This window comes from Lynx rufus, unplaced genomic scaffold (assembly GCF_022079265.1).
Source record: "Lynx rufus isolate CCGP_SWC_20201006 ecotype Redwood Valley unplaced genomic scaffold, mLynRuf1.p SCAF_22, whole genome shotgun sequence".
Lineage (NCBI taxonomy): Eukaryota > Metazoa > Chordata > Mammalia > Carnivora > Felidae > Lynx > Lynx rufus.
In genome coordinates, this window is record NW_025814837.1 from 6,943,412 (window position 1) to 6,965,116 (window position 21,705).

The 21,705-nt window shown below is 41.7% G+C and overlaps 1 protein-coding gene across 2 annotated transcripts; it reads left to right on the plus strand.

Moving 5' to 3' along the window:
- The first annotated feature begins 13,592 nt into the window (after positions 1–13,592).
- Positions 13,593–21,499, plus strand: ZNF396 (zinc finger protein 396). 2 transcript variants are annotated; one of them, XM_047086917.1, is made up of 4 exons: positions 13,593–14,009; positions 14,289–14,430; positions 20,459–20,800; positions 21,368–21,499. In XM_047086917.1, exons 1-4 carry the CDS (start codon positions 13,593–13,595, stop codon positions 21,412–21,414), a joined length of 948 nt encoding a protein of 315 aa, XP_046942873.1. In that variant the 3' UTR covers positions 21,415–21,499. The 2 variants fall into 2 exon arrangements, with proteins under 2 accessions (XP_046942873.1, XP_046942872.1); XM_047086916.1 differs by lacking the exon at positions 21,368–21,499 and having other exon boundaries at positions 20,459–20,974.
- The last annotated feature ends 206 nt before the right edge of the window (positions 21,500–21,705 follow it).

Consider the following 21,705-nt stretch of genomic DNA (forward strand, 5'->3'; position numbering starts at 1 on the left):
TGAAGGAAAGCTCCAGTCTCTAAGAGGAAAGGGCCCTGGACAAGGAAATGGCCTCTGTGAGAGGGTGACGTACACCCAAAGACAGCCATGGGGGTTGGCAGGGCAGGGTATGCGTGTGGAAGTCATGGGGCCTTGAGGGAACATAGCAGACTGCAAGGGGCACAGAAGGGAGAACAGACCTGACTCTGCCCAGAGTTTTCAGGCAGAGTCATGGTGGTGAAACCATTCAGCCCCACCCCCCAAGTCTTCTAGTGTACTATTTCCTGCATTCCCATGGCCCTCAGCGCTCCCAGGTGATCTCTCCATGTGCAGGCTATCCCATCCCCACTGCCTCATCCAAATGCATCACTGACATTGCCCCACCCCCACCCCACCATTCCAACCTCTTCAGAGAAGCACCCCCAACTCATGGTCTGTGGGACTCCTTGGGCCCTTAGCATGTCCTCCAAATGTACTGTTCTTTTCCCCTCTGTGACCCCATCAGATTGTGAATGCTTTGAATAATGCCTTATTTGTCTGGACATCCCTTTAACAGCGCCCAGGACTCAAAGATGGTTGTTTAGATATTAACAATAGCAGTATGAACACAATACCAAAACGGAAGTACATGGTGCTTGGCTGGTAACAGCCAAAAGCCACCAATGAAACAATGGAGTTGAAAATCTTATTCACCTTGTGCCCTCTTGTGGAGAAGAGAGCAAAGAACACTATATCACCACTTGGGAAGATGGATTTACTTCTTTCCCTATCACCTCCTCCTTTTCTAAATAGTTACAATACAGAGCTAATGAATAAAAATATATTTAAATATAAATATGTTATTCTATGTTTAACTTTAACGTACTATTACTCTATATTTAAACATAACTACATTATATCTAAATAGAGTTACAATACAATATTAATGAATCATCTTTACCGTATTATGATTTTGATTCCATAAATACTGTTTGAAGATGAACCAGGAAGTATTGTATAATTATATGTTCTTTCTGGTAACATCCTTGTGCATTTTTGCTCCTGCAAAATCATAATGTTGCTTCATTTTCTATTTGCTGGTTTTCTAAGTACTTATCAAAACTAATGCTCAAACTCTCTACTGACACTGTAGTAAGGTCCTTTCAATTTTTTTTTTTTTAATCTGGAACCTCCAACAATACTACTTTTAAAAATCATTAGAGCAGTGCACCTGGCTGGCTCAGTTGGTGGAGCACGTGACTTGTGCTCTCATAATCATGACTACAAGCCCTATGTTAGGCATAGAGCTTCCTTAAAAAGAAAGGAAAGAAGGAAGGAAGGAAGGAAGGAAGGAAGGAAGGAAGGAAGGAAAAAAAATTATTGGAGCTATCTTCAGTGTTACCGCTCAAATGAGATTATTTACCTTCTCATTTTTTGTACAGCAATAATCATCCTTTTTGGTCTTGCCTTTTTGGTCTTTTGATGAATAGAAGTTCAGAATTTTTATAAGTCCAGTTTATAATTTTTCCCTTTGGGACTAGTGCTTTTAGTGTCCTGTTTTTAAAATCACTCCCTATTCTAATACCTTGAAGATGCTTTCCTATATTGCATCCCAAAATCTTTATTGTTTTGCTTTTCACAATTAGGTCTACGATTGACTTGGAAATTATTTTTGTATATGGTGTAAGGTAAGGATTAAATTTTTATCTACTTTTTCTATATAGATACTTTATTGAGTCAACAGCATTTATAAAAGACCATCTTTCACCCACTATTCCGCAGCGCTGTTCATGTCAACCATCAAATAACCATGTATGTGGGAATCTGTTCCTGGAACCTTTAATCTCTTCCACAGATATGTTTACTATCCCTACATTAATACTACATTGTTTTAGTTACTGCACACTTTTAATGCAACTTGGGAACCAACAGGGCAAACCCTACCACCTCATTCTTCTCCTTTAAGAGTGTTTTGGCTCCTCTTAACTCTTTGCATTTCCATACAAACCTTAGTATCAGTTTTTTAATTTCCAGAAAAAGTGCTGCAATTTTTACTGGGATTGCAATGAATCTACAGATAATTTTGGAAAAAAATTGTCATTTCACAATATCAGGTCTTCCAACCCATGAACACAGGATATCACTCCATTTATTTAGGTTATCTTTAATTTCTGTCAGTATTCTTTTACTGGTTTCTAAATAATATTCTCTAAAAATTTCATTTTATACACTGTTGGATTTTTTAAAATTATGGTAATATATGCATAACATAAAATTTGCCATCTTAACCATTCAGTGTACAGTTGATACTCATGTTGTTGTGCAAACAATCTCCACAATTCTTTCCATCTTGCAAAACTGAAACTGTACCCATTAAACAACAGCTCCCTATTCCCCCTCCCCTGGCAACCTCCATTCTATTTTCTATCTCTATGAATTTCACTACTCTATTGATTCCAATCATATACGTGGAATTACATAGTGTTTGTCTTTTTGTGACTGACCTATTTCACTTAGCATAATAGCCTCAAGATTCATTCATGTCACAGCATGTGTCAGAATGATATTCCATTGCATGTCAAATGCCACTTTGTTTATCCCTTCATCTCTCAGTAAACACTTGTTTGGCTTTCACCTTCCAGCTATTGTAAATAATGCTGCTATGACCATGGGTGTACAAATATCTCTTTAGGACTCTGTTTTCAATTCTTCTAAGATTATACACGGAAGTGGAATTGCTGGATCATACAATATTTTTAATTTTTTGAAGAACTACAGTATGTCATTTTAATTCTTTTTACATAATTATTTTTAAGTAATGGGAAAAAGTTAAATTACAAATGTTATAGAGTATATTTTTTAAAGAATGTAATGATAAAATATGTAATGATAAAATATTTTACATAAGTCATTGCTACATGTCAAACAAAAACTGATGAAAAAATTTTAATGCGTATTTATTTTTGAGAAACTGCAAGTGGGGGAGGGGCAGAGAGGGGCAACAGAAGATCTGAAGTGGGGCTCAAATTCACAAACCATGAGATCATGACCTGAGCCAAAGTCAGACACTCAACGTACTGGGCCACCCAGGATGAAATTTTGTTTAATTCTCAAGTGGTTTTGAGAAATTGCATATTAATGTCAAAAGTACCCTCTAGTTGGGGCACCTAGGTGGCTTAGTCAGTTAAGCTTCTGACTCTTGGTTTCGGCTCAGGTCATGATCTCATGGTTTCATGAGTTCGAGCCCCACATTGGGCTCTGTGCTGACAGCATGAGGCCTGCTTGGGATTCTCTCTCTCTCCCTCTCTCTCTGTCTCTTCCCTGCTCACACTGTCTCTGTCTCTCTCAAAAACAAATAAACTTAAAAAGTACTCTTCAGTCAAATGAGGTTGGGAAAACAATATTAACTGAAACTGAATTTGGAGCAAGAAGCACATTAACCAGTGCAGCAAGTGAGGAAGGACAGCTATTTAATTAAGAGGTAATCATTGAGTGCATATTCATACGTGTGTTTTTGATGGATAATGGAAAAAAAAAAGAGAGAGACAGACACAGTCCTAAAACAGCTCAGGATCTAGAGGGCCGGAACTGGTGGAAAGGCAGTATAATACATCAAATAATTAGATGAAAATTACATTCAGAGTATAATTAGGTGCTAAATGTGTGATGTAGTCAAGTTCTTCAGGGACATAAGAGGGGAAAAATCACTATAGGGTAAGGTATTTGGAAGAAACTTCATGGTGAAAATAAGCCATGTCTCAATTTTGAAAGAACAGCTCAAGCAAAAGCAGTGATGCAAATGAGGCTAGCCCTCTCGCTATTCAGCTTCCATGTGCACCCTTCCATACATTTTTGAACTTTTGTACATCAGTAACACAATTCCAATTTTTCTTGTGACAAAATACAACTATTTAGTAGTTGTAAAGGTAAAATTCTTACCTTTTCCTCAAAATATGGAGAGCACAGTCCCAACAGTCAATGTATCCATCACTGATAATCTTAATTACTCCTCAAATTCTGTTACCTAATGAAGAAATTGTGAAGTTAGCTTTCCCCTATACATACATAAAATAGCAATGGGAAGGAAATGGAAGAAAATGGTTGGCACATAAAATAAACAACATATATAATAAACAAATAGGAAATATACAAAGCTATTACTGTCACGGTTTCCGTGATTTGCTGTGAGGCTGTCAATGATATCTCCATCTTCCTTCTTCCGCTACCCAGTCCACATTTCCCCCATCCTCAGCCAGAAATTCAGCTGGAGTGATCCAAACCTTCACTCGTAGGCACCTCCAGGCAACTCTTTTGGCTTCATAGTCCTTCTTATCTGCATTGTACAGCAACTCAAGTTTACGCACCTCACCTAGAGTGACTTTTTTTTTTTTTTTTCCAGTTGGTTCAATGGCCTAAGAAGTCTAAAATGTCCAGGAGGCATTCTCACTTTCCAATTCAATTGAACCATTGTGTCTGCTAGTGGAAGCATTCCTCCCTTTGGAGACTGACTTCCATAACGACATTGCTCAAGGTTTCTGGGGTAGCAAGAATAATTCTGCAAATGGATTATTGAGTTTAAGAGTGAGAGCAGCCACTCCCACTTCTACCCCTTGATGCCCAGATCCATGTGTTCTGGCTATGAGAGAGAAAACACTATATAACAGTTGCTGATTCAAAGCATCTACTGTATTCTGTGAGACAGAATCACATTGTTTTGGGGTATTGTCTCCCAATTGGCACCACCACTGAGGCTTCAATGAGCCATTCCAACTTTAAATTAGGCCATCTGCTCCTAGGTGATAGAATATGTGAGTAAAACCAGATGATTCCATAAGCATAAGCCCCATGCCGTATTTCCTTTGCTGTGGAATGAGCTCCTAGATAAGAGGCAATGCTGTGCAGAATACCAAGACGATGGATAAAGCATTCCATAAATACTTCCGCAAGTACACAGATGGTATGCCTGGCTGAAGTATTATGTTAAGGGAAGGCAAATCCATATTCAGAAAACATGTATATTCAGTGAGGATGTCTCTCTGCCTCCTCTATGAAAAAAAGAGGCCCAGTGTAATCAGTCTGCCACCAGGTAGCTGGTTGGTCCCCACGGGAAGTGGTGCCATATGAGGGGCCTCCTGTTGGTCTCTTCTGTTGACAGATTAAGTACTCAGCAGTAATGTTAGACAGGTCAGCACTGGGTAGGGGAAGTCCACATTTTTGAACCCCATGCATAGCTTCCATTCCTGCCATTGTGGCCACTTTACGGCTCACCGAGCAAGCACAGGGTTACTAGGTTAAAAGACTGATTTATATCCATGGAGTATCAGCCTGATTATTAGAAGTCTCCTCTACACTGCATGGCCATGGCTCACCACATAGCAGATATGTCTCTATTGTTCCAGGGTAATGGAACTTGCTGGAAGTCTTTTCTCCAGAGTGCAAGCAAAAGTCATTTACTGGAGGTTATCTCACTAGAGGCACTCTGCTATGAAACTGCCCATGAGGGTGCAGGAGAAAATTGCTGCCAGGGCAATCTCCTGCTGGATCCAGGAGAGCTACATGCTGAGTCTGTACAGTCAGCACACTGGAACCAGGAAGGGAAGCCCCTTTCCCCTGCAAAGTCTCTCCAGAGCCTCCCACTGACAATTCATAACATTATGCTTGTTGGCAAAGGAAAAATATTTAAAAGGTCCATTGCATGTTTACAGACAGCAAAGGATGAATTTCAATAAACTGCTAGCTATCAAAGGCATGTGATGGGGTGAATAGCGTCCTCCCAAAATTCATGTCCACCTGGAAACTCAGAATGTGACCTTCTTTAGAAAAGTACATTTTGGGGGCAGATGCAATTAGTTAAGATGAGGTCAGACTGGATGAGGGTGGGCCCTAAATCCAATGATTGGTGGCTTTTTAAAAGGAGATGAGACATGGAGCCACACTTAGAGAAGTCCATGTGATGACAGAGGCAGAGATTGAAACGATGCAGTATTGCTGGCACCCATGAGAAGTTGGAAAGAAGTAAAGAAGAAATCTTCTGTAGAGCTTTCCGAGGGAGCATGGACCTGCCAACACCTTGATTTCAGACTTCTAATCTCCAGAACCATGAGATAATAATAAATTATTGTTTGAAGCCACCAAGTTCATGGTAATTTGTTATGGCAGCCCTGGGAGACTAATGCAGCACAAAATCAGGTTATCACCAAATGTTTAGTTCCAGTCTGGGGAGAACCAACTCACAAATGAATATTTGAAGCCCTATGCCCTGGAAGAAAGGGGAGAATCAAGATTCTATATGGGCAGCGTGCTAAACACCCAAGGTTATATAGCAGACTCTGAAATTCTACCATAGATCTCTCTTCTTATTAGGCTTTACTGTTGCACCAGATATGGATTTTCAGTACTGTATGAAATTTATTATCTCTATCTCTTCATATTAAAATGTCATGAGCCATTATGCTTTTATTGCAACGTATCTACCTGCAGCAGCTCTCTGATCCAATGGGCTCTCCTTCTTGCAGATTATCTGTCCTCCTGGTAACTACTAAGCCTTTAAATCTATCTGAACAGTCTTTGTTAATTTTCAGAAACTGCCCCTTTTATCAGTTTGATCCTATTTTTATCCACATATTTATGGAGCATACATTAACTAGAGATCAATGTGCTAATTATGTTAAAGGGAACAAATGACACAGAGAACACAAGGATGAATGGGACACAGATCCTCTCTGACATGTACATGAGTGAAACAGACACATCTTGGAAGATCCCAGATTTCTACTGGGGGGATCGTGGTACTAGTCCAGGAGAAAAGGAGGAAAAAGAGGCAAGTGTAGAGGAAGTGAAGAAGAACTCACATTTAGTTTAAGGTGCCTGTGAACCAAACAAGTAGTCATGTTTCATAAAGTCACCTCTATGGGGAGGAGGCTCAAGAAGAGGATCGGTCTCAAGACATAAATTGGTACTCGTTAGTTCAGGGTTGGTAATTAAAGGCTTATAGGTGGAAGTACATGAGCTGGCCCAAAGAGAGCCTATAACATGAAAACTACAGGAACCAAAGACAGAACAAGAACACTAATTGTATGTGGGATTGCAGAACAAGAAGAACCACTGTGTTTAGAAGGACAGAGGAGTAATGAAGGACAAAATTCAAAGGGGAAGAAGTACTGTTGTAAATAATGTGAAATGCTGAGAAGGATGAAAGTAAGTTAATCATACATATATGGCAGTAGGGAAGACAGTGAATGGATAAGGGTGGAGGCTTCTTTATACAAGGGTTAAAGGGAGGGCACCTGGGTGGTTCAGTCGGTTAAGTGTCTGACTTTGGCTCAGCTTATGATCTCATGGTTTGTGAGTTCGAGCCCCACATCAGGCTCTCCGCTGTCAGCTCGGAGCCTGTTTGGATCCTCTGTCCCCCTCTCTCTCTGCCCCTTCCCTGCTCATTCTCTCTCTCAAAAATAAATAACCTTTTGGGGCACCTAGGTGGCTCAATCGGTTAAGCATCTGATTAAGTGTCTGACTCTTGGTTTGGTTCAGGTCCTCATCTCACAGTTCATTTGTTAGAGACCTGCCATCAGGCTCTGTGATGACAGCGTGGAGCCTGCTTGGGATTCTCTCTGTCCCTTTCTCTCTGCCCCTCCCCTGCTCACTTGCTCTCTCACTCTCAAAAATAAATAAATAAACTTAATAAAAAAGGCTTAAAGGGAAGGGGAGGTACAATTATAGTTTATTCTCTATAATTGATGTTATAGTATATGTAATTAAAAATTCAAATTGGTCTAGAAGACCTAGAATGGACAAGAGCAGTCCCCTCTCCCCTCCACCACTAAGTCCTGCTTTGCAGGACTACATCCCCTTTCCACTCTTATAGCTGTTTCTGTGGGGATTTACCTTCACGTTCTAAATAATTTAAGACAGCTATTTCTTTTCATATTTCACTTTTACATATTATTAAGTTCATATTATGAAATATAAGGATTTAGCTCTCTTATGCAGCCACACTTCCCTCATACACAGAATTATCATTCCTCCCTTTCCCCCAAACCTCCCAATATACTTGGTTAGATCAAATTTCAGTGTTCATATTATAATGACTAGGTAAGCATTATCCATAGCTAAGCCTTCTAATGTACCCTAAATTTCTTGCACACCATTCTGTTTGCCTGAACTTAATGATAAATGAGTGCTGCTTCTGCCCTTTGCTTCGTCTTCTATCAATCACTTATCCTGCCAGAATCACTAACTTTCAACTTGAAGCATCAATCTCTCAGCATTGGAATATAACAAACATACCCAGTACTCTATCTGCACTATTATTCCCCCATTGAGGCATGTGCCTTGAGCACTCCATCCCTCTACTTCTTAACTCCAAATCTGTCTCCTGGGATCTCCTTTATCACCCTCTCAAGAATTTCCCTCATTACCTACTATGTTGAATCCCCTATCCGTGTTGTCTTACTTGGATTACTCTCTCTTTAGGGCAGACTTCCAGTAGCCTCCTGAGAAGGGATGCATGGGAGGGAACTTTTTTTTTTTTTAACACTTAGCATGTCTGAAAATGTCCTTATTCCTACTCTGAATATGATTCAGCTGTGTTTAATTTGGAAATTAATTTTCCTCAAGATTTTGATGGCATTGTTCATTATCTTCTAGACTGAGAAGTCTAATAATCATCTTGTTTTTCAAATCTTAGCTTGCAGCTCCTTAGATTCTGGAAGCTTTTAGGATCTCAAATTTGTCCTGTATTGTAAGAAATTCCAGAATGATACAGGTCTTCATCCCTTGTGTGGTGCATGCAAAGGGCTGGCCCTTTTAATCTGTGAATACTCGTCTTTCAGTTTGGGGACATTTTCTCGAAAAATCTTTACTTAAAGCTCAAACTTTATTCAGCAGCAGATCATTCACTGGGGAATGGGAGTTAGAACCCAGTCCTTATTGATCATCAAGGAATGCATACTGGGAAGGTGTATATTATCTTCAGGTTGTCTGAGCATCTTCAGAATGTTTGGTAAAATGGTTTATGCTAAGAATCTCAGGCAGACTTTACTTCAGAAACCTGAAGTTTCTTTACTACTCAGGCAGACTTTACTTCAGAAGACCCTGATTAAAATTTTAGTTCATAGCCTTTTACCTGGCCTGCCACATCTTTCGAAACTTCTTATTTCTTCATCCTCATCCTTAGCCACTCATGGCCTGCCATCCTTCAATCCCAGCAAATATAAAATTTCACTGGTCCCTCAGTTTCGACTACATGGCACTCAGCTTTCCCCAACAACTCCAATCCCACTCTCTCCACCCTCCCCCCAACACCTTCTTTGTGCTTTTATAGTATCCTGTAGTTAGCTCCATCAGAACAGCTACCATGTTGTTTAGAATAGTCAATCTATATACCATTCTTCTTTATTAGCCTATCAGTTCCTAAAGAGCAAAAATCTGTGTCTGACGTTTGAATTCTCAGTGAGTATCACCCATCTGGTACTTAGCAGATGATCTTTCTACTAGGACCTTATTTCTGCTAACTTTCCACTCTATCCGAAGCAGGCTCTGCACTGACAGCAGAAAGCCTGAGTGCAGAGAGCCAGATGCGGGGCTCTCACCAACCCCGCAACTCACCAACCATGAGATGCTGCAACTCACCAACCATGACACCATGACCTGAGCTGAAGTATAAGGCTTAACCAACTGAGCCACCCAGGCTCCCCTTACACTATGAAACTTTTCATAAACACTCTTTTACTTTTTTCTTAGCTTCATCTTCTGGGATGATCTGGATATTTGGTAGAATTCAAACCCAAGAATAGTTCCTTATTCTCTTTGCAGCCTTCAATTACTGTCCATTTTCTCCTTAAACTACCTTCTATGACTTCACACCACTGTCAGAAATTGACTGCTCCTGTTTCGGATGCCTCATTGCCTTGACTAACTTAACCTACCCACCATCAGAGTGAACGCATTCCCTTCTGCACTTTTGGACTGTCTTGCTACTTGTATTAGTAGCTGCCTCAACAAATAATCTTATCCTGTGAAAGTCCCCTATTGGTGCAAGAATTTCTTCAAATTTAATGTCATTGTAGATTAACTAAGCGACAAGTTTCTCCCCTAACCCTTAGGTCTGGTACAGTTGGAATAAAGCAGCCTTTTCTCTCATCATTTCGGACTCTGGTAAGGGCATACTTGGTGCGGGGCGGGGTGGGGGGGGGGTGGGGGGAGAGGTCATACCAAAAGGTGTGGTTTTTTTTTTCTTATTGTCGTTTATTACCAAGTGGTTTTCAAGCGTCTCTGTTCTCTCCCTAATTCCCTACTTCCCTCTACAACTACATTTTCCAGGAGTCCCTATGGAAAGTAGGTGGAAGAGGAAGCCAATATGTGGGGTTGTGGCCTCACATTTTTTTTTTAATTTTTTTTTTCAACATTTATTTATTTTTGGGACAGAGAGAGACAGAGCATGAACGGGGGAGGGGCAGAGAGAGAGGGAGACACAGAATCGGAAACAGGCTCCAGGCTCTGAGCCATCAGCCCAGAGCCCGACGCGGGGCTCGAACTCACGGACCGCGAGATCGTGACCTGGCTGAAGTCGGCGCTTAACCGACTGCGCCACCCAGGCGCCCCTTGGCCTCACATTTTTAAATTTACTTAAAAGGTTATCTGAGGAAATATATACGTATATATTGGTGCCAAAATATGTGTGTAGGTGGGTTGTCACCTTTTTAAGGGTCATTCGGTTCTCCCGTGAAAGAGTCGGGTGGGGGCGGGGGTGGCGTCAAATCTTTTCCTTAAAACAGTACTACTTGGAGTACAACCAACCCCAGTAGCGCGGATGGTATTAGAGGCAGGTTGAACTGAAAGGCAGAAAGCTAAGGAGTTTTTCCTCTCTGTGATCTTGGGCAAGTCACGAAACCTTTGGACTTATTTCTTGTTAAGTGGGAATAACTTTACCGGGTTAATGAAGAAGTAAATGGAATAACCTAAGTAGAAGCACTCTGAAAAACAACCACCCCGGGTTTTGTGAACTGGGATGCGAAGCAGTCGCATTCCCAACCGTCGGGGTTATCCCCTTCCGCTAACTCGGAAGTCGCCTCACCAAAGGCCTCCTGCGGCGGCGACTCGTCTCCATGGCAACCGCTCCCTCAACCCGGGCCGGCTCCCAACCCAGCCGCGAGGACCGGAAGCAGCTTCCGACCGGGCGCTTTCCCGGCATCTTCCGGAAAACGCGGGGTCGCTCTTCCCCGTTGGGAGGTGAGAGCCGAGGCCCCCTCTGATCCCCTAGGCTGCATGGACAGGCGTCCTCACCCGGGGTTTGGGAGGAGGTGGCGCGGACCTCGACGACACCCCGAGGCCGCCCTCCCAGACCGTCCCTCCGCACAACCCCTCTTCACGCCCGCTCCTGTCACCCCCCGGCGTTTCCCTCGGCCCTCAGCCGGTCCTGCACCTCTAGGCCCCCTAGCCGCGCGCCGGGACCCCCCCTCCCCTCGTCCTCCCGGTGCAGCCCCGCGGCGCCTGCCGCCACAGCCGAACCCTCTCGGCTCCCCGCCGGCGCGCGCTCACCTGGCCTCCGCGCAGCGTCCTCAACGCCCGCGCGCGGCCCGCGGTCTCGCGGGGCCGGGGCCCCGCGCGGGAGAGGCGTGGGCGGGGTGGGGCAGGTGGGCTACGCGTCCGGAGACCCTCCGGCGCCAACCTGCGGCGACTCGGCCCCGCTGGAGGAGGGGTGCTGGGGTGAGCGTCGGTCCTCCGCCGTAGCACGCCGCTTTCCGGGCTCTCGGCGAAGCCTCCCCTCCAGGGAGGGAGCCCGTTGGTCACAGGCCCGCGCGTGTGTTGGCGGTTCGGTCTCCCAGTCTCCTGTGTAGCGCCGAGAGCAGCTGTGGAGGTGGCACGCGGCTGCAGGTGCTGAAGAGGCAGAATGCGTGCCGGCCGCCACTCTCTCCGTGACTTCCAGAGGCTTTTAGTTTAGAGTCCCTCAATGTAACGCTCCCAGACGGCGTCCGAACTCATGGCCTCAACCTTTCCCGCCGCCCAGGTCTCGACCCTAGATTCTCCCCCGGCGCAGGATCATCTGGGTCTGCTGCTCCTTCTCGGCACCCGGACCCCTGCCCCCGGCCTCTTGACCACGCAGCACTGTGGGTAAGTGGATGGCCCGGAATCAGGCCCCATCCCTGCCCCTTTGCCCGTGGTCACTCTACCTGAGCTTGGCAGGTTCCTCATCTACAAGGCAGGCATGGAAGTAAGCGTGCAGGACTTTTGAGAAGGTTTAAAGGAGTTTCTCTTTAAGGTGCTGAGAACAGTGGTCGGCACATGGTTAATACTCTGTGTCAGCTGTTTTCATTTGCTGCATAGCAGTGTATATAACCTTCTTCTATTTACTTGGTAACGTTGTCTCTCACCTGCTAGAGTTTTAAGAAGCCACGGGTCTTGTTCAGGTCAACTGCATAAAAAAGAAAAATCGGGTCACCTATAAGATTTTGTAATCAGCCATCAGTGATCAGTGATGCATATAGTGCTAGAAGTGTCTTTCCACCCCCTTCCTGCTGACAAGCTCATGATACCTGGAGAAATTACATCACTGAGTTGCTGTTGACATTGTGAATTGGTGAACAATCGTTTCAGTAATTCATTTGGTAGTACCTAGCAAGACATTTGCCGCTCTCCTTTGACCCCAGCAAGCCAAGTCCTTGGGATATCCTTGAATAATTTGAAAGGAGAAAAATATATTCCTGAAAATGTGCCTCCCATAATTATTTATGGTAGTCAAACTTAGAAACAACCTAAATATTCTACACTAAAGAGATAGGCAAATAATGCAGATGTTATGGATGGGAAGTAGAAGTGAATATGAAAAAAATAGAAGCACATTAAGATTAGGGAATGTACAATTACTTTTTCTTTTAAATAGTTCCTTTAATGTCAAAATAGTATTGTTTTAATGCTGTTCAATAGTATTAAACTTAATGTTTTATTTAATACTGTTTAATAGTAAGTGTTGAAAAGAAATCCACATGAATACTTCTCTCATGAGACTAGTTCTTAATGCTCTTTGCAACAGGCTAGAAAAAATTAATTGGCTGTTTGAGCGTGCCCCAGAGTCATAATTTTTCTCAGGCTTCCCTTATTTCTGTTCTCCAGGAGTTCCTGCACAATCCTGGCTGATCTCTTATTGTGATATTTAGTCAGCCTTATGTGCAAGATTTTCAGAATAAATTGGGAATTACTCATGCATATGAATTAATGCCATCTTAGCTCTTCAATTCTCTTAAGGAAGTATTCTTTGAAAGCATGGTTTATGTTAAGATTAAGGGCAGTACTTTCTGTAACAGTGTTATGTTTCTTTGTTTTTAAATTAAAAAAAAAAAGTTTGTTTATTTTGAGCATGCATGGGGGAGGGGCAGAGAGAGAGGGAGGGAGAGAGGGAATCCCAAGCCACCTCTGCAGGCCTTGATCTCACAAACCGAACCTGAAATCATGACCTAAGCTGAAATCAAGAATCAGAGGCTTAACCTACTGAGGCACCAGGTGCCCCCAGTGTTGTATTTCTAAGAAACGTGTCTGTGTCTTGTTTCCACCTGTTTGTTTAATTGTATTTAAGGAGTGTCCTTAAGGAAAGCTTACCTCCCTGAAGATTAAAGCCAACTTATTTATTTCCAGTCCAAATGTCTGCAAAATTGAGAAAGTCCTCACTCCATCCACAACCTTCAGAGGAGTCTGACAGCATTGTGATAGTGAAGATGGAAGAGGAAGAGCAGATCTGTGATCTGGACTCCAGCCTCCCCTGGAGCACCTCCTGCAGCCCAGAGACCTTCCACCAGCGGTTCAGGCACTTTGGCTACCAGGAGTCGCCTGGGCCCCGGGAGGCTCTGAACCGGCTCCGGGAGCTTTGCCATCAGTGGCTGAGGCCCGAGGTGAACTCCAAGGAGCAGATCCTGGAGCTGCTGGTGCTGGAGCAGTTCCTGGCCATCCTGCCTGAGGAGCTGCAGGCCTGGCTGCGAGAGCACCGGCCCGAGAACGGAGAGCAAGCCGTGACTATGCTGGAGGAGCTGGAGAAAGAGCTTGACGGGCCAACTGAGCAGGTAAAAAGGCATCAGGCACGGATGGGCAACCAGGCTGGGTTAGAAGCTCTGGGCCATTATTGGGGTAGAGCTCTCAAATTGTACTCCCACTGAACACGCTAAACATGTTGGGTGGTGAATGTACTCCCAGCTGTGCCAGAAAACTGAACACGGCTGTGCTTTCTTCCTCCCTTTTCCTGCGTCCCAGGATATTTCTACATAGTTTCTTCTCTCTTATTTTATTTCAAAGTCCCAACGTGGGTCTCTTCTTCAGCCTCAGGTATGCCTAACTGCTTTCAGGTGTTTTTTGGACAAAATGAGGACATGCTTGCAGAGAAGTTGACACCTTGGGAAATTCATCGGGAATCACCAAATAGCCAGATCAAGCCCATTAAGAAGCAGCTGCCATTAACATCACGGGAGTTTCACTCAAGACAAAAAGGTGAGGGACAGGATTCAGTTCATGGTGGGAGGCAAAGGTGGCCTCTCACCTGACCACACACATCTCAGCTGCTCTCTGTAAGAGGTCGCAGATCTCTCCTCCTGCCTCTTCTTCACGTGGGAACTTCCACCATTATATGTTGTGCTAATAATGATCACTCTCAGTATTTTGTTCTTGTTTCTTACCCATAGAGTCTTGTAATATCTTTCAGATTTTTAAATCCTTGACATCATCTCCATGGGATTTTCAAACCTTTCTTTAAGAATCATGACCCTTTTTGGGGCTCCTTGGGTGGCTCAGTTGGTTGAGCATCTGACTTTGGCTCAGGTCATAATCTCACAATTTGTGAGTTCGAGCTCCATATCAGGCTTGTTGCTGTCAGCGCAGAGCCCGCTTTGGATCCTCTGTCCCTCTCTCTCTCTGCCCCTCCCCCGTGCGCGCGCGCTCTCTCTCTCTCTCTCTCTCCATCCCCCTCTCTTCCACCTCATAAACATTAAAAAGAAAAAGAAGCATGACCCTTTTCTCAAATGAAATTTTACATGGAGTCCCAGCAAGTAAAACAGATGAAAACACAGCTACTCTAACTGAAGCAGGAGCAAGCACTGTTGGTCCACAAGGGCACCAACCTGGCCTGTTCTCAGACGTTTTACCTTCAGGCAGCTCCTAAGGGCCCTTCTGAGGGACCATAAAGTCACAGTCTACCTCATCATATCATACCTAGTCTACCTCATCATATTCTGTTTCTTCTTGTTTGGTTACTGGTGACATCTAGTACTATAATCGCCATATTGCTGCTAAGATGACTTTGCCCTCCTGTGGTGACTCGAATTTGAATATTTTTCCTCACATGCTAAACTGGCCTCTGTTGCTCCTTGCATCACTTTTTTTTTTTTTTTTTGGTATTTGTTAACAGAAGTAATTTTCTATTTATTTTATTATTTTTTTAATATAATTTCTTTTCAAGTTAGCTAACGTACAGTGTATACAGTGTGCTCTTGGTTTTGGAGGTTGATTCCTGCGATTCATCACTTACATACAACACCCAGTGCTCATCCCAACAAGTGCCTTCCTTAAAGCCCATCACCCATTTCCCCTTTCCCCCTGCCCCCCCCCATCCATCCTCCATTTGTTCTTTGCATTTAAGAGTCTCTTAATGGGTTTGCCTCCCTCTCTGTTTGAAACTATTTTTCCCCTTCCCTTCTCCCATGGTCTTCTGTTAAGTTTCTCAAGTTCCACATGAGTGAAAACATAAGATATCTGTCTTTCTCTGACTGACTTATTTCATTTAGCGTAATACCCTCCAGTTCCATCCCTGTTGCTGCAAATGGCGGGTTTCATTCTTTCTCATTGTCAAGTAGTATTCCATTGTATATATAAGCCACATCTTCTTCATCCATTCATCAGTTGATGGACATTTGGGTTATTTCCATAATTTGGCTGTTGTTGAAAGTGCTGCTGTAAACATTGGGGTACATGTGCCCCTATGAATCAGCACTGCTGTATCCTTTCGATAATTCTTTTATTTTTATTTTTATTTTTTTTTTCCTTTGGATAATTTTTTTTTAATTTTTTTTTTTTTAACGTTTATTTATTTTTGAGACAGAGAGCATGAACAGGGGAGGGTCAGAGAAAGAGGGAGACACAGAATCTGAAACAGGCTCCAGGCTCTGAGCTGTCAGCACAGCTGACGTGACCTGAGCCGAAGTCGAACGCTCAACCGACTGAGCCACCCAGGCGCCCCTCCTTTGGATAATTCTTAGTCGTGCTGTTGCTGGGTCATAGGGTAGTTCTATTTTTAATTTTTTGAGGAACCTCCACACTGTTTTCCAGAGTGGCTGCACCAGTTTACATTTCCACCAACAGTGCAAGAGGGTTCCCATTTCTCCACATCCTCACCAACATCTTTTGTTCCTTGAGTTGTTAATTTTAGTCACTCTCACCAGTGTGAGGTAATATCTCAATGTGGTTTTGATTTGTTTTTCCCTGACGAGCGATGTTGAGCATCTTTTCATGTGTCTGTTAGCCATCTGGATGTCTTCTTTGGAAAAGTGTCCGTTCATGTCTTCCCATTTCTTCACTGGGTTATTTGTTTTTCATGTGTTCGTTTCGGTAAGTTCTTTCTAGATTTTGGATACTAACCCTTTATTCGATATGTCATTTGCAAATATCTTCTTCCATTCTGTTGGTTGCGTTTTAGTTTTGTTGATTGTTTCCTTTGCAGTGCAGAAGCATTTTATCTTATTGAGGTCCCAGTAGTTCATTTTTGCTTTTATTTCCCTTGCCTTCAGAAACGTGTCAAGTAAGAAGTTGCTGTGGCTGAGGTCAAAGAGGTTGTTGCCTGTTTTCTCCTCTAGGGTCTTGATGGTTTCCTGGCTCACATTTAGGTATTTAATCCATTTTGAGTTTATTTTTGTGTGTAGTGTAAGAAAGTGGTCCAGTTTCATTCTTCTTCATGTTGCTGTCCAGTTCTCCCAGCACTTAAAGACACTTAAAGCACTTAAAGACACTTAAACAGACTGTCTTTTTTCCATTGGATACTCTTTCCTGCTTTGTCAAAGATTAGTTGGCCATACATTTGTGGGTCCATCTCTGGGTTCTGTATTCTATTCCAGTAGTCTGTGTGTTCGTTTTTGTGCCAATACCATACTGTCTTGATGATTATAGCTTTGTAGTAGAGGCTAACGTCCGGGATCATGATGCTTCCCGCTTTGGTTTTCTTTTTCAACATTACTTTGGCTACTGGGGTCTTTTGTGGTTCCATATAAATTTTAGGATTGTTTGTTCTAGCTTTGAGAAGAATTCTTTGCATCACTTTTTACAAAAGTGCTTCAAAATGGCTAGCATAGCTTTTCCATTGCAGATACTAAAAAAATAAGTGCTATGGAAAGAAAAACCAAAGCAAAGTGAGGGGGATAAGTATTATCAAATAAAGTGGGGACAGAGTCTTATTAAATAAAGTGGTGGAGAAGCCCTCTTTGATGAGTGACATCTAAGCAGAAACCTTCCTTCTAGATGATCATGCTGGATAAAATGGGAGTCAGAAATGAAAAGGGAACCCCCAACTGGGAGTATCTCCCCTCCTACCCCCAGCACTGCTTCCTTATTCTATGGGGTTTGATCAGCTAAGTAAAGTTAGAGTTTTTCCAAGAGAATTTTAATAAGAAAATATAGGAAAAATAAAATACAGAAATGTAGAGATTTAGAAAATATTTCTCTTACTGGATAAGTACCTGCTCCCAAGAGGCTTGTGCCGGGGACTTAACACCTCCAGTCTAGCAGTTGTCTTGGCTTAACTAAGAGAAAAATGAAAGTCTGTTCACACTCCATCAGGATCAAGAGGGAACCATCCCTGCTTCAGCGGCTTTTTGTGGCAGTGACTACAAAAGTAATTAGCCTTAAAGCCAGGTTTTAGGATCTCAGAGTTGGCAAGGACTATGTTCTACCTCTGAATGTCCTCACAGAGGCCTTTTCTACATTTTTTGTTTTGTTTTGTTTTTTATTTATCTTTCATCATGATAAGTGCACTCCTTAATCCCCATCCCCTTTTTCTCCCATTCCCCCACCCTCCTCCCCTCTGGTAACCATCAGTTCTCTATAGTTAAGACTTTGTTTCTTGGTTTGCCTCTCTCTCTCTCTCTCTCTCTTTCTCTCTTTCTCTCTCTTTCTCTTTCTCTCTCTTTCTCCTTCACCCCCCACCCTGCTAATTTGTTTTGTTTTTAATTCCACATATGAGTGAAATCATGTCTTTCTCTGACTGACTTATTTCGCTTTATATTATACTGTCTAGCTCCATCCATGTTGTTGCAAATGGGAAAATTTCATTCTTTTTTGGCTGAATAATTTTATTGTGTGTGTGTGTGTGTATACATCTTCCTTATCCACTCATCTATTGATGGATACTTGGGCTATTGTAAATAATGCTACTTTAAACATAGGGGTGCATGTATCCTTTGAATTAGTGTTTTTGTATTCTTTGAGTACATACTCACTAGTACATTTGCTGGATAATAGGCTAGTTCTACTTTTAACTTTTTAAGGAACCTCCATACTATTTTCTACAGTGGCTGAACCAATTTGCATTCCCAGCAACAGTGCAAGAGGGTTTCTTTGTCTCCACATCTTCACCAACACTTGTTTCTTGTGTTTTTGATTTTAGCCATTCTGGCAGGTGTGAGGTGAGATACCTCATTGTAGTTTTGATTTGCATCTCCCTGATGATGAGTGATGTTAAGCATCTTTTCACATGTGTGTTGGCCATCTGTATATCTTCTTCTTTATGTCTTCTGGGAAAAAGACAATTTTTCAATTGGATTATTTGTTTTTTGGGTATTGAGTTGAATCAGTTTGTTATATATTTTGGATACTAACCCTTTATTGGGTATGTCATTTGCAAGTATTGTCCCCCATTCAGTAGGTTGTCTTTTAGTTTTGTTGATTGTTTCCTTTGCTGTGCAGAAACTTTTCATTTTGATGTAGCCTCAATAGTTTATTTTTGCTTTTATTTCCCTTGCTTCAGGAGATATTTCTAGAAAAATGTTGCTATCGCTGATGTCAGATTACTGCCTTTGTTCTCTCCAAAATTTTATGGTTGTGGGTCTCACACTTAGGTCTTTAATCTAATTCAAATTTATTTTTGTGTGTGGTGTAATAAAGTGGTCCAGCTTCATTCTTTTATGCCAGTACCATACTGTTTTCCTGTCACTTTGTAATATAACTTGAACTTTGGAATTGTGATACCTCCAGTTTTGTTTTGTTTTGTTTTTCAAGATTGTTCTGGCTATTAAAGGTGTTTCATGGTTCCATACAAATTTTAGAATTATTTGTTCTAGTTCTGTTGGTATTTTCATAGGGATTGCATTAAATCTGTAGATCGCTTTAGGTAGTATAGACATTTTAACAATATTTGTTCTTCCAACCCATGATCACTGAGTATCTTTCCAGTTCTTTGCATAATCTTGAATTTCTTTCATCAAATGTTTTATACTTTTCAGAGGATAGGTCTTTCACCTCTTTAAGTTTATTTTTAGATATTTTATTGTTTTTGGTGCAATTGTAAGTGGGATTGTTTTCTTAATTTCGTTTTTTGCTTTCTGTACATTGATTTTGTATCCTGCAACATTACTCAATTTACCACTTGTAGTAGTTTTTTGGTGGAGTCTTTAGAGTTTTCTGGATATAGTATCGTGTCATCTGCATATAGTGAGAGTTTTACTTCCTTACCAATTTGGATGCCTTGTATTACTTTATGTTGTCTAATTGCTGTGGTTAGGACTTCCAGTACTGTGTTAACTGAAGGTGACAAGTGTGGACATCCTTGGATTTTGACATTGAGGTCACTTTAGAGTTTGAGGTATCAGAAGTGAATTTGAGACAATGCTTACCATTTACAAAATGATTTCTATTTAAACCAGTAATAATGCCATTCAACTAGTACTATAAAATACAAGAGTAGAGGTTTTTCATAAATGGGTGCTTTGTGCTACCCTTGATTTGTTTGAGGTGTCTGTTATCTCAGTCTGTAATTCTCCCCCCTTTTCCCCCTAATTTTTATTTTTTGAGCTTATTTTCTATATTCATTTTTGACCCTTGGCTTTCCTCATTTCATTCCTCATTATTAAACTTTTCTCTGTTGACCCTCGCACTAAGTCTTATCTATTACTACCCACTGCCACATTTGTCTCCTGCTTGTTTCTCTGCTTCTCCCATTATTCCTTATCTTGTAGTCTCTTTTCTTCCAGATTTTCTTCAGTCTCTGATATATCTTTTTACCTCTACTCACCATTCTACTTTTTGCATGGTGCTTTTCATCTTTATAGTTGACTGTCTCCTTAGTATGTAAAGCTTTCCCTCTTGCTTTATGATGTTCTCAATGTGTTCTGTCTTAGCATCCTCATCTTCCACACTGTGATGCTATTTTACAAACATGCTGGCTAATAAATAATCCATATGTATTTCATTTGGATCATTCAATTTACCTTTCTTTCTGAACAGAGAATGAGTGAAATTGCTTTTCTCTATATTATTTCAGCTAAAGAGAGCAAAACTATCAATGTGAATTCAGCTTCGAGGCAAAAGACTCCTCCAACCATAGAACTGCCTTACAATATTTCTGACACCCTTCATATGAATGCTTCCCAGAGTTTCACGTATAGAAGAGCTTGTGAACAAGATAGTGGGTTTGAAAGAAAACAGAGAAACCCTTCTGGAAAAAAACAACATAAGTGTGATGAATGTGGCAAAGTCTTCAGTCAGAGCTCAGCCCTTATCCTACATCATAGAATCCACAGCGGAGAGAAACCTTATGCTTGTGATGTGTGTGCAAAGGCTTTCAGCCGAAGTGCAGTCCTGATTCAGCATCGAAGAACTCACACTGGGGAAAAACCCTACAAGTGTCATGAATGTGGGAAAGCCTTTAGTCAAAGCTCAAATCTTCTCAGACATAGGAAAAGACACACTAAAGAAAAAGTCCCATCAGTGTTGTAAGGGAATCAAAGCATTTGCTCAGAGCTTTGTCAGCAGGATAAGACAGAAGGCACACACACTGTTTCAGTATTTCAGTAGTTTTTAGTGGGCACTGGTTTGCTTTCAAAAGTCATAAGAGCTACAGGAGAGAATGTAGAATATCTTCTACCATCATTGTTTGCTTTTCTGCTTATCAGTGCAGTGTCAATCCAGATGTTTGAGATTCTAAAGCTGAATTCAAATTTCCATCCCCAGGGCAGCTCTTGCTTGAAAAGATATTCCCAAACATGTTCTATTTCCATTACTAACACAAGTAATAAACTAGTATATTTCTTTTTAGACAAACATATTTTCCCTGTTGAGAAGGAATCAGTATCAAGATAAGTGTTTTCTTCTATTCCATAACTTGAGCATTGGAGTTCTCAGACCAAAGATTAGAGCATTTTAAACATTTTTACCATTTGTTTTCTCTTACCAGATTCAAAATACGAGAATAGGATTGAGAAGACTCAAAAGAATTGATACCTTCAGACCTAGGCTGAAATGTCCAGGTTCATTGTTAGGAGGCAGATGAGTAAAGGCACTTAATCTCTTATGGAAATTCACAAAAGCCTATATACTATTGATGATACTAAGTAGTTTTCTATGTAGGAAATAAATAATCTCCTTTACAATGTAATTTGGAAATAAATCCGTGAAAACAGTAAGATGGCTCTACATGTCTTAGGAACATTCTACATAAGGAACATTCTAATAAATAGGGCTATCTGTGGGTGCTCACATAAGGTTCATGGTCATCTTAAAATGAAAAAA